The sequence below is a fragment of the Drosophila biarmipes genome, chromosome 3L, assembly GCF_025231255.1.
Source record: "Drosophila biarmipes strain raj3 chromosome 3L, RU_DBia_V1.1, whole genome shotgun sequence".
NCBI lineage: Eukaryota > Metazoa > Arthropoda > Insecta > Diptera > Drosophilidae > Drosophila > Drosophila biarmipes.
The window spans coordinates 20,068,689-20,081,231 of NC_066613.1; the positions used below are offsets into that span (position 1 = coordinate 20,068,689).

Genomic DNA, 12,543 nt, shown 5'->3' on the forward strand with positions numbered 1-12,543 from the left:
CTGCAAACAAAACTCATATTGCCCCGTTGGTTTATTTTCCCTTTAGGGAAGCACTTAACCTGCTCCTTTTTCACTCACTTTGGAATTCAAATGAGCACCCAGTAAATCTCCACTCAGGAATGCGAAAACCTTTTGCATTGGTAGCCAAAGCCTGAGCCAGCTCGTCACCGCGTTGACCGACCGTAGCCACTTTAGCCCCGTTTTGGCCCACATTCAAGCAGCCCAAGCCTTTTGCACCTGGTCGAGCCACGCAGAATAGCTTTCAGCGCTCGACAATGCGAAGACTGCAGAACCAGGACCACACCTAGGTGTCCTGGCCAAGCACCGCAGGATATTTGTGCATACAATAAAAAAGTAGCAGCAGCACAGTGGCTTAAACAGAAACTGAAACAACAACTAAGGCAGCGATGACAATTTCCATTTCCCACTCCCCTCACTCCATTTTCCATTTTCCCCTGAGGTGTGGGCATGGCTTAACCTTGGTTTAAAAGCTGGGTGGCTCGGGGAGGTGGTCAAGCTCAAGGACGTCGGCTGGGCGGAGTGACAGGACACCGTCCTTGTTGTTGGCCTGTCTGCGGCAGGGAGAGCAATCTAGAGAAATTACTGCAATATGGAATAACAGTAACTATTGTGCTAATAGGATTAAAATGTATGAAGCACGATGACAGCTTATGTGGGGGCGGGGGGCACATTCATGGGCGCCGTCTGCCGCTGACAGCCAGAAGGGGGCTGCCAGGGGGAGGGCACTGAAAAACACCGCTTTCCATACAGGTGTCAACAGATGCTGAGCGTTTTTCACCGGAAAACCTCACGTATCTTTTGTTTGCGAAAGGTTGGTTTCAAATCCAGATAGGACACATATGTAAAGTGTAATTTGTGTGCGCGGAGTGCGACAAAAAGTTTGAAAGGAAATTTGAAAAGGGCCATACTTTTTTCTACATTTTGTTCCCACAAATAATAATTGCTTTATTTTTTTGAAAATGTATAAAAAAAAAGCCAAAAAAAGGACTATATTTCGATATGCTATATAATTTGTCATAACAATTTATCCAAAAAATTTACAATTTCCAATGATAAATTAATATGTAATATTTTAAAAATATTTATACAATGTCATCAAAATAATACAACAGACATCATTTGGTTATCAAGTTTTTTACCATTACCCACCAATTTATTAAATTCAGAAATAAAATGAATCTGTAGTAATCATCTTTAAAGAAATCTGTTTAATCTTCTGTGTACCTGATCAAACTTGGTATATTCCTTTCAAAGCGGAAATCGCCCATGGGGGGCGTATGGAAATGCAAACCCAAAGGAGGAAGTGACGATAGTAGTAATTGCAGTTTTTAGGGACGCAAAAGTAATTTATTTCTCGGGACGGCAAGGTCCATCTTTGCAGGGATCCCGACAGCGTTTGCTTTTCTCCTTCTTGTTCTCCCTTCTATAAGGTTCCGATTCTGAAAAAAGTGGTCGAATGGTAAAAATGAAACCGCTTTAATAGGAAATTTGCCACCCACTCTTAAAGCAGCCGCCAAAGAACTGGTTCTTCCCACAGGTTTTCTTGCCCTTTTCTGTGCCTTGGCTTTCGTCCTTCTTCCTGGCCATGCCCCTTGAAAAATACAAGGATTGGTGGAGCAACTTGCTTTCGGGTAGAATGTTCTTGCCCAAATGCAGGATACTAAGCAGACGGCAGGCCATTAGGAATGGAGTTAAGTAGTGACTGCAAAATTTTGAACTGCTGACAAACAAGTGATACTGCCGAATGCGATATGTCAAAATGGATATCAGAAATAGAGTTTTAAACTATCGTAGCCTGCTAATCGACAAGTTTGCCTTCAAAGTTCCCACATGCTAGTGCCCAGAACACTGCAGAACTTCCATCTTTGCCCCCAGCGGCAACAAGTTTGTAATGACTTTGAGCAACTAATTAGAATGCAGCAGGATTACGATGCACTCGCCCACCAAAATGCAAACACTTTAATCGAAAAAGTTCAGCAGAATTCAAATTAATTTCTCCTGTCATGTTTGCATGAGTGGGGAATGAGTTTTTTACTTAATAGAACTGCATATTTACCTTTGATTAAAGGGAGGTTTACTTATTGCCAAACCCCCATGCAAAGAAAACCAAAAATTGTATCTTATAAATGTATATATTGCATCACTTTCCCGGAAACAAATTATTAAATTGAACTCCAATTAAAAGCTTTCCCGCAATATTATAATTAAATATTAAAACCACCTCACTTCGGTTGCCTAATTGCGCTTTATCCAACCATTCTTACAAGTCTGAAAGTATCTCATGGATGCAATGCGCGTCTTTAGTTTAAAGAAACATCTTTGAAGTATGTCAGAATTGTTTGAGCTGAGCTGCCTGAGAGTATTATGGTGTTTATATATACTTAGGGTCCCTTGCTCACACACTTGCACACACATTTTATCCGCGTTCGAAGCCAATGTTTTAGCACTTAGTGTGCCAGCTTATAACTGACAGTCAAGAGCAGCAAAGTCCAACAAGAGCTTCGAGGGAAACTAGCAGCCAGAAGAGGAAATGCGAAAGTGAAAAGTTGAAAGTTCAACGCAGTCTAACACAACGAAGAGGAGATGCTCTATCACAGAGGAGTGCATTGCCATGGTAATCCCATTAATCAATCCTTCAGCAATATCAAACAAGCTGGAAAATTTCAATTTCATATTTATCTACTCGAGTGTCCTGGGGGTTGGAACCCGGATCGTTGATGCGATGATGATGTGTTGCAGTTGCCACATGCAGCACCTTTTTCCTCGCTCTCCTCCTGGGTGCGGCTGCCTTTGAGTTAGGGTTTTTAGTTTTCCTTTATTTGCTTTTTTTGGGGTATTTTTGCCAGGATTTTTCGCTCATTTTCTATTTATAATGGGGTGAGCAATGTGAAAACTGTGGGCTTGGCTGCATGTCGCTTTGATTGCAGTTTACATAGGTGTCAATTAGCAACGGTGCGGTTGGCTGCGTTTCAATGGAATTATCGTTGATGTTTTCGCAGTCCTCCCCCTGAAATACCGGCGATGTGCAACATTCTTGGTTGACACTCGAGGGGATCAAAGGAGGATTAGTGAGCACACTTTAGAGCTTCGAAATCGACACCCAAATTACTGGTTTGTGTTGTCCTTTTCTGGGGGAAAATAATTGTTTATTTTATACTTCGAAGTCCTCTCTTATTAGTGTCGGAAATTTTTCAATAAGCTGAAATATTTACTTGACAAACGCCCTACTTATTTATCTAATAGTAGGATATGTTAAAGGAAGTGTATCATCCTGTTAAAGTAAATTTTTTTTATTTCTTATTAAAATGTGTCGTTTTGGGGTAAGACAGCTCCAATTTGTTCTTATTTTATTACTTTTAAGTAATGTGCCTTGCCCTGAGTATCTTCTTAGCTCTTAAGTATATAAAAATGTTTATTTTCACTTCATATTGCCAAGTAATTTCAAGCCGTAATCTCCTGAAAATTATAAGAACAGCTGTGTTTCTTCCGTCCCAAAAAATCAGCAGCCAAATCGGCGACAGGCAGAGCCATGAAAGTGATGAATAACTCAGAGTAATGTTACGAAATCAATAAAAATCCTTTTACAAGATCTAGGACACACCGCACACACGCACATTAAGGACATTAAGGGCTGTCGGGGAGAGACAAAGACTGGGCCAACATTTTTCTTTGACCGAGCACATTTTTATTATCCCAAACTAATTCGAGGGTTGGTCCTTGATTTCGCCTCCAACTCCGTCGCTCTCCACACCCGTTGGCCCATCCCTCTCGCCAGGGTCGTTGCCTTGTTTTGATGTCATTCGCTACACGTGCTTAATTTCATTTAATTTATTTAATACTTGAAAAATAAGTTTTTTGTTTACTTTTGTATTGAGTCACCCCTCTGGCTCTCGGTTTGCGTTCCCCGAGATACGGATGTATCTCTACCCGATTCTCCAACTATTTAACGGCACTTGGGCGTGTACAAATGCCAATGAATTCGCATTTCGCCATTCGCCACGCTGCGTAACGAAAAAAAAAGAACTTGAGAATTTTAGGAGTGGAATGATATGGAATGCAGGAGGCGAAATCGAAATGCGGACTGCAAGACAAATCGCCCGCCGGGGAATTGTGAGGTTTGCTGGAGAATGCCTCGTCTGCATATTCATGATGATATCCTGGGTGGGATGTAGCCGGCAAAGAGCCTTCTCTGCATATTTATGGGCCTGCTGAAGGCTGTCTAAAATTAACCAGAAGTTGGCAGGACCAGCAGGAAGCAGTTAAAACACAGCTTTCATTAGCATCAGCAGCTGTCACTACCGGAGGATACACAGATAAAAAATTGTGAAATATCTATTTTAAAATATATATATTTATAAAATATAAAATTGCAATGCATTTGATATTTGAGTAACACATCATATTCTGCATTTAGTTGCACGATTTAATTGGAAGGAAAAATAATTTTTTTCAAATTCCACTTATCAATCAAAAACTTTTATTTTCCGGTTTTGGTACGTGCTCTTTATTTTCGGATAATTAAGCATCCTTCACACACACTGTGATAACGACAAAACTAGTTAGCTGACTGATTAGCGGAACTGCCACCATTCTGACGCACTACGTTCGTTAGCGCAGTTTCCATGGCTTTGGCTCTGAGAAACCCCATTTTCCACCTGCCATTCAGAATCCCAATAACAGCGATGGCTGAGCAGAGATTGCTGAACTTCAGACCAACCCTTCACAAAAATTACATGAAGCGATAAGGGATCGACTGTCAAAAATGGAATGCTTAGAACGTTAACTGGATTGCAACAAAAGTGCTTTTTTTGAGAGTACGAAAAAATATAGAGGCTACAACTTGTTAAAAAGTTTATCTCTTGCAAGTATTTTATAATCCAAAAGTATCTTTAACTAGTTACATTCAGAAAGTGTAAGTTAAGGACCTCCAAGTTGCAATTGGCTTCAATGTGTGTCCAAAAATGTTGCACCATGACCTACATGGCCCTAATTAATGCCGGTTCAGGGCTTCCAACCTGAAACCGCACTCATGCCGGGCATCTCATCCACTTCCATTTCCTCTTCTGTGGTTGGTGGAATCTAATGGCTTGCGAGTGTATTTGCCTAAGCGGATTAACAGCGACCAATTGTGTGTGGGTGCACTGGCAAAAATTTACCATGAGTTTGAAAAATAACACTAATCATGGGGGTACTTTTAAAAAACACTTGAGAAGTGGAATTTTGGGGTTACATTAACGATTGTATAATATGATATGTTATTTATTTAAAATTCGAAAATATTTTTAATTTTTTAAAAGTCATAATTGAAAAACGGTTCAAATGATTTTATAAAATAATTGTATGGGTTGTTGGTGACTTAATTTTATCCAAAAATATTTCTTGAATCAAAGCATCAATTCACATAGGCGCTTTATACCTTATGTATTATTTCTTTGAGTGTAATGTGAGAGAGAGAAGAAAGGAGAGAGAAAGCAAGTGAAGCAGCGGTTCCTTTTTCCAATGGTGAAGGTAGTGAAGCAACAAATCCCTTTGTTTTCCGCAGCGAAGAAAAGCGGAGTTCCCGTAGACACAGTCGCTTCGCAATTTGGGCAGTGATGAGTGGTCTGGGTCCGGCGGCCTGTTGGCTGGCCCACAAGCGCATCGAGTCCTGGTCGCGGATGGCCAAGGAGCGAGTGGGCGCAGTGCGTCGCGTCACCCTCGATCGGAATTCGGCGGACGAGGGCTCGCCAAGTAGTAGTGGCTCCACCACCGGTGGTGCTAGCGGTTCTGGAGGCAACGGGCCGTCGGTGGTGCACATCCTGCCGATGGGGGAGGGGTCCACCACACCGCCGCCACAGCCCATGACGCCGCCGCCGTCGGCCTCGTCGGTCACCTCGACCACCAGCGGAATTGGCAGTGTTTCGGCCGGTAGTGTCAGCGATAGCTGTGATTTGCCCACGGACTCGGAGGTTCCTACATCCGGAGATTACATTTAAGCAGCTCTAATAGTTTTACTTGATTAATTTGAATCCCCTACAGGAGGTGGCCATTGCCAAGGAATGCCAGCCCATCCAGCCGGCCAGCCAAATGCATGGAATGCACGGCGGCATGGGCCTCAACCATCACCACATGGGCACGGTTTCGGCCACCGGTACGGACATCTTGCGGGGACCCGCCGAGGTGTTCCACAGTCCGCTGCACTTGCACCACCAGAGCCGCTCCTTCCCGCCGCGCCTCCAGCGCACGCCGTCCATCTCCAGCCAGAGCAGCGTGGACAGCGCCCCATCCAGGCATTCGGTAAGTGGGATCGAACCAGGCACCTTAACAAATTGAAGTTAAATTTAATATTTTTTAAAATAAGACTAGACTAATTCTAACATTTCTTAAATCCTCGATTTCGTAATATATCAAGAGAATCACTTGACTTCTGAATTCCAGAAATAATTTAAAACCTAGTGTTTCGGCATTTGTAATATCCCACTAACCATGCTCTCACCATCGCAGGGTCATCGTGGATCCTCGCCACAGATAAGGACCTTTGGACCGGACGGACGTAGCTCCCTGCCGAGTGAGCCGGCATTTCCGCACCACTTGGCCAGATCGCCCAGTCCCATGCGAACCATTTCGTTGGATGCCCGCTGCGGCAGTCCCGCCCACTCGGCGGATCCTGGGGATCTGAGGACACCCAGTCCTTCGCAGAGCAGCTTGGCATCATTGGCCGGAGGATCGGGTATGGGGGGCGGTAGCTCGGGAAAGGGCGTGGCCGGAGGTCGTTGCCTTTCGCCGCTCCTGATACCGCCACGTTCGCAGCCCGGCGTGGATCCCGCAATGGGTCCCGCCTCCCCGCTGGGAGCCCTTCAACCCGATCTCTACCGAATGCCCGACGGACCCGTCTATCTCACAGCTCCGGAATCCAGTCACGCCGTGGGTCGACTGCACCTGCGGGTGAAGTACGACTATCACCTTTTCGATCTGACAGTGCATCTGATTGAAGGTGAGCTCGGAGAAAAATATTTAGTACCCATTATCTTAATTTAAAATAAAATGCTTAGCCCATTATCAGACTGTTCGAATTTTCCAGTGGTTTTTGGAATAGGGGCAAAAATGTTACCCATTTTAATTTCGATATTCCACTGGTATTGAAAATGGGATCCCAAAACTGCACTTCGAAATTCCATAACTTTAGTTATTGGATCCCGGTTTTGACGTGGGATACCTCTATGAGTTTGTGAGCTTATTCTCTAACAATCTACATTTAAATTATTCCTTTTAACGATGGTCAAAATTTTAACCCACTTTCATGCCAGATTTTTTACTAATTCCAATGGTATTCAGAATGGGACCCCAAAAACGGAATTTCGCAATTCCATAACTTTAGTAATTGGATCCCAATTCTGACGTGGGATACCTCTATGAGTTTGTGGTTCTATTCTCTAATAATCTACATTTAAATGATTCTTTTTAACGATGGTCAAAATTTTAACCCATTTTAACCCCAAAAACTGAATTTTCAGATTCCATAAGTTTAGTAATTTTATTTCGATTCTGACGAGGGATACCTCTATGAGTTTTTGGTTCTATTCTCTAATAATCTACATTTAAATGATTCTTTTTAACGATGGTCAAAATTTTAACCCATTTTCATGTCAGATTTTTTCTTAGTTCCATGGCATTCAGAATGGGACCCCAAAAACTGAATTTCCAGATTCCATAAGTTTAGTAATTGGATCCCGATTCTGACGTGGGATACCTCTATGAGTTTGAGGTTGCATTCTCTAATAATCTACATTTAAATTATTCTTTTTAACGATGGTCAAAATTTTAACCGATTTTCATGCCAGATTTTTTTTTAATTTCAATGGTATTCAGAATCTGACCCCAAAAACTGAATTTCCAGATTCCATAAGTTTAGTAATTGGATCCCGATTCTGACGTGGGATACCTCTATGAGTTTGAGGTTGCATTCTCTAATAATCTACATTTAAATTATTCTTTTTAACGATGGTCAAAATTTTAACCGATTTCATGCCAGATTTTTTTTTAATTTCAATGGTATTCAGAATCTGACCCCAAAAACTGAATTTCCAGATTCCATAACTTTAGTAATTGGATCCCGATTCTGACGTGGGATACCTCTATGAGTTTGAGGTTGCATTCTCTAATAATCTACATTTAAATTATTCTTTTTAACGATGGTCAAAATTTTAACCGATTTTCATGCCAGATTTTTTCTTAATTCCAATGGTATTCAGAATGGGACCCCAAAAACGGAATTTCCAGATTCCATAACTTTAGTAATTGGATCCCGATTCTGACGTGGGATACCTCTATGAGTTTGAGGTTGCATTCTCTAATAATCTACGTTTAAATTATTCTTTCAACCGAGTGTCAAAATTTTAACTATTGATTGTTTAACAACATATAATTTAATTTGATAACAGCTTAAAGTTCAACGAAGAAAAAACATTAACAATCCAAGGGTAAACAACAAAAACATAGCATTATTCGTTTGGTATATATTGATAGAAGTTTGACCTGACCTCTATGACATGGCCATTGCGCAGATCCAGAAATTCGGCGGTGTCATTGTTTCCGATTCGAATGCCATGCGCTTTGAAGTAAATGTTCCGCAGGTCAAGTTTGTAGTGCTGGGCATACGCCTCCATAAGTTTTTTCATTGGCATAGTGCTGGAAAAATTGACCTCCAGGGTCCTTCTTTCCACACTGCGTAACTTCAATTGAACACGCCGCATTATAATGCTTTTATTTCCCGGGAAAAAATGTCTGAATTGAAATTGATTACTAGTTGATATATGTTTGTAAGTTTGCTAAGTTGAAATCTGATATGTTTTATCTTTTTTGAGTTTAAACCTTTATGTAGATGAGACAGGAAATTTAAGTAAAGAAAAATAGTTTTAGGCGAAATAAAAATTTAGTTTGAATAATAGACTCAATTTTCAAGTATGAAAAACTGATCTAACCTTTCCATAAATTAATTTACTACCTTAGCTCACAGTCTCAGCCCCATCGAGGAGGGTGGTTTCCGGGATCCCTATGTCCGGCTGATGTTGCAACCGGAGGTCGACAGCCGGAAGCGACAGACCCACATCCATCGTGGCGAATCGAATCCCTACTTTGACCAGCACTTCAAGTTCCCAGTTTCCCGCGATCAGCTCCAAGGCAAGGAGCTGATCCTCCAGGTGCTCGACTACGATCGCTACTCACACAACGACATAATCGGAGAGGTTCGCATCTCTGTGGATGGTCTGGATCTCTCCAAGTCTGTGGAGGTGGGTACCTTTTTTTGGCAAGTGCTTATACAGAGGTTAATGCCAAGTACTTTCAGATCTGGGGAGACCTGCTGCGCACCAAGAAACCCAAGGAGGATCGACCGGAGCTGCTCTGCTCCTTGAACTATTTACCGCAGGCTGAGCGATTGACAGTAGTCATTATGAAGGCCAGGAATTTGGAAACTCTTCAGGAACCATATGTGAAGGTGGGTAGCGAAAATAAGTGTTAAGATGAATTGGAGCAGAAAATCATTTCTAAATTATCAGATTTTTCGCTATCGTTGAATGGTTATAAACTTTTAATAAAACTTGATTTGATCATAGTTAAAATTTATGATGAATTTATAAAAACAATTTGTAATCATTTAAATATGATTCAAAAATGGATAAAAAAGAAGAAATTGTTAAATTTCAATTTAACAAAGTATTAACACTATTTATAACTTAAAAGCAATCCTCTAACCCTTTATAATATTTTTTTCAGATTTACCTGATTCAAAACGGCAAGCGCATCAAGAAGAAAAAGACGAGCATTACGAAGTCCGACGATCCCACCAACCCCATTTGGAACGAGGCGTTTACGTTTAATTTGCAATCAAATTATCTACACAATGCAGCCATCGAGGTAACCTTTAGCCCATAGCCTTAGCCCTTGCCTGTGCCTTCCCTTTTGGCCGGATTGGGCCATAAACCGGGGGCCTCCGCCGTTTTTAACAGCTCGGCTGCTAATTCCGGGCAATAGCCCCGGTTTAATGCCCGGCCGAGTTTTAATTGAAATCCCCCCGTGCCACTCAGTGTATTTCACTTCTGTACATATACCTAAATTATATCTCCGCAGATCTATGTGGTGGGTGCTGGGAGCGAGGCCGCGGAAATCGGATGCTGCGGCTTGGGGCCCCAGGAAAGCGGAACTGGATGCCAGCACTGGCACGACATGATTAACAATGCCCGCAAGCCCACGGCCATGTGGCACTACATCCGCTAGGCCATTGGGCACCATTAGGAAATATGATTTTCCACTACAAAGAAAAGAAAAGAAAAACATTCAATTGCTCTATATAGGTGTACTACTAACCGTGTCTGTGTGAATTTTCCAAATGCATTTTTGGGCGGGTCGCCGCCCCCAGAAGCTTATAATGTTCTACGAAATCAAAATCTCAACTCTATATATCATATATATGCGCTGCAGCTAACTAGCCCTCCAAGAAGCTCAATCAAAAGTTCCTAAGCAACGACAGAAACTTCGAAGAAAATGAATGTCCATGAAAATTATATTTGTGGCTAATTGGTTTAACGGTTCTGTTTTCTTGTTTTTTTGTTGTGCATTTTGTGCAACCTCTTGAGAAAATACAAAGAACACACATACCATCTGAAGGGAAAACCAGGGAAGGTAGGGTACAATGGGAAATCGGTAATCGCAGAAACCAAAACCAAAAACTGTCAGCCAGACTTGTTGACATTTCCATCGACTTCAGCAGACACTTGAGGAGCCGGAGCCTGTCGCCTCCTTTTCGCAAGGAGGGCAGTCGAGTGTGCATTTCTTAAATAATTATGAATACACCGCACGGGAAATAATAATAATAATAATTCCTATAGGTGAGTGGTCGTCAATCATGCAGGAAGTCGCCCCTTTGTGTCGCCGACAGTTGACAAATTGCCATCGCCATTCGCTGTTGTCCTTTTGCCATTCGATCCTGTGTGCGTTTGTCGACTCGTCGACGACGGTTTGACAAACAGGATACAAAAAAGACGAAGAGCGAGATGTGAAGTGAGGAGAACTTATGCTAATTGTTAAGCTAAACACATATAATTCCTTCCAGCCGAGTACGTCTATCAAGAAAAACTCAGCAAAGAGCATTTTCTGGAGCACTTTAGCCTATTTTATATGTACTTACAGTAAGTATTCCGAATGCATCTGAATAGCAAGAAACGAGGGTTGGTCGATGAGTTCTTTCGCATAAATCTTTGTACTTTTGGTGTTGTCGCACGAACTAACTGGGGGAGTCGGTTCTTATAATGTGTGTAAAATACGCTATTTAATCCCAGTACATATATTGCAGACTACAAAAATTGAATGTGTGTGTGTAACTTAAACCTAAACAAAGACTTGAAAAATACATAGCACTGCACGTGTTAACTAGACAAAGAAGTACATACTCTAGGGAGAGCCAGCATATAAATATATATATTATACACTATAATTATACAAGTTTTTCTAAACGCATCCTTCTACACCACTTGTCCCATGCCAGCGGCAGCACAAAGAACAACATTGCTGACATGAAAATAAACCGAAACAACAGAACAACAGAATAAATGCTGAAATACCTCCGATTTAGGCAAAACACTATTAGTTTGCAAATATGTGAAGAACATAAAATACGCACTCGGAAGGCCACTCAACAAAACACCGAAAAACAGCAAAAACAAAGCGAAATGTACAAAAACTGCATATACAAATATATTTCCTACAAATAGTGTTTATTTATTGTAGCCTAGAGGGAACGCTGTTGAAAACTAAGCCCCATAATTGAGGGATAACACCACCTAAAATATAAATATATACACATACAAACTACAAGACAACCTATATTCATATGAATGAACATGTATATGTAAACCTAAATGTATGTGAATTTAAATTATTCGGTAAATAAATAACTAAAAACAAAGGGAATCTGTATGTTTTAATCATTTTAAATTCGTTTTGAAAGTTGCCAATTTGGCGCTCAATTGGAAAGCAGTTCAATAAAGCAGTTCATAACAGTTGGCAGCGCGAGTAAAACGCTGTGGTTCGCGACTCGGCTTAATATAAGCTAATACACCGTTGTGTTATACTAGGCCCTTGTGGACCTATAACAATTTCAGTCAGGAGCGCAAGAGGTATGACTCTTCTTAATTTTTTAAAATTTATCATTTTTTTAATTGCATGGTTTTCCATTAATTTTTTTAAATTTTAAGGTAAGTTTACATTTGTTAATAACACTAGCCAAAACGTTCTAAATGAATAGATTAATAAAATTTTAATTTCTAAGACAATTTTTATTTTATTTTAAAGTCTTAATTACAGAGCTTAACTTTTCCATAGAAATTAAAATATTTGAGGTTTTGTATTACTGCATAGTTCCTTCTTATAAATAAAATAAACAAATAAAACAAAAATAAAATATATCAAAAGTCTTAACACGTTAAAAATAATTTTATTGTACTAAAAAAAAATAGATTGTTAGTAACAAACTGGCTCATATAAAAC

At 40.7% G+C, this 12,543-nt stretch overlaps 2 protein-coding genes across 4 annotated transcripts in view; one reads left to right on the forward strand and one right to left on the reverse strand.

The window, feature by feature from the left end:
• The window catches only part of LOC108035106 (synaptotagmin-5), a 56,097-nt gene extending 44,130 nt beyond the window's left edge, over positions 1–11,967 (forward strand). For 2 of the 3 annotated variants that reach the window (XM_044094756.2, XM_017110534.3), the window contains exons 2-8: positions 5,564–5,969; positions 6,040–6,297; positions 6,505–6,994; positions 9,010–9,290; positions 9,347–9,496; positions 9,775–9,915; positions 10,129–11,967. In XM_044094756.2, coding sequence (XP_043950691.1) covers positions 5,616–5,969; positions 6,040–6,297; positions 6,505–6,994; positions 9,010–9,290; positions 9,347–9,496; positions 9,775–9,915; positions 10,129–10,275 — 1,821 coding nt within the window. In that variant the 5' untranslated portion in view covers positions 5,564–5,615 and the 3' untranslated portion in view covers positions 10,276–11,967. The remainder of the gene's footprint in view (positions 1–5,563; positions 5,970–6,039; positions 6,298–6,504; positions 6,995–9,009; positions 9,291–9,346; positions 9,497–9,774; positions 9,916–10,128) is intronic. The other variant, XM_017110535.2, reaches the window with a different exon arrangement.
• LOC108035114 (uncharacterized) lies at positions 1,210–1,787 on the reverse strand. The gene is made up of 2 exons (XM_017110544.3): positions 1,521–1,787; positions 1,210–1,460 (listed from the first exon to the last, which is right to left on the reverse strand). Exons 1-2 carry the CDS (start codon positions 1,699–1,701, stop codon positions 1,369–1,371), a joined length of 273 nt encoding a protein of 90 aa, XP_016966033.1. The 5' UTR covers positions 1,702–1,787; the 3' UTR covers positions 1,210–1,368.
• Positions 11,968–12,543: the final 576 nt, after the last annotated feature.

Excerpts from the sequence above, each read along its gene's own strand:
- LOC108035114 (XM_017110544.3), bottom strand. The coding sequence starts at position 1,701 with ATGGCCTGCCGTCTGCTTAGTATCCTGCATTTGGGCAAGAACATTCTA. Across the intron at positions 1,461-1,520 it reads CTTTGGCGGCTGCTTTAAGA|AATCGGAACCTTATAGAAGG; the intron begins GTGGGTGGCAAA and ends CACTTTTTTCAG.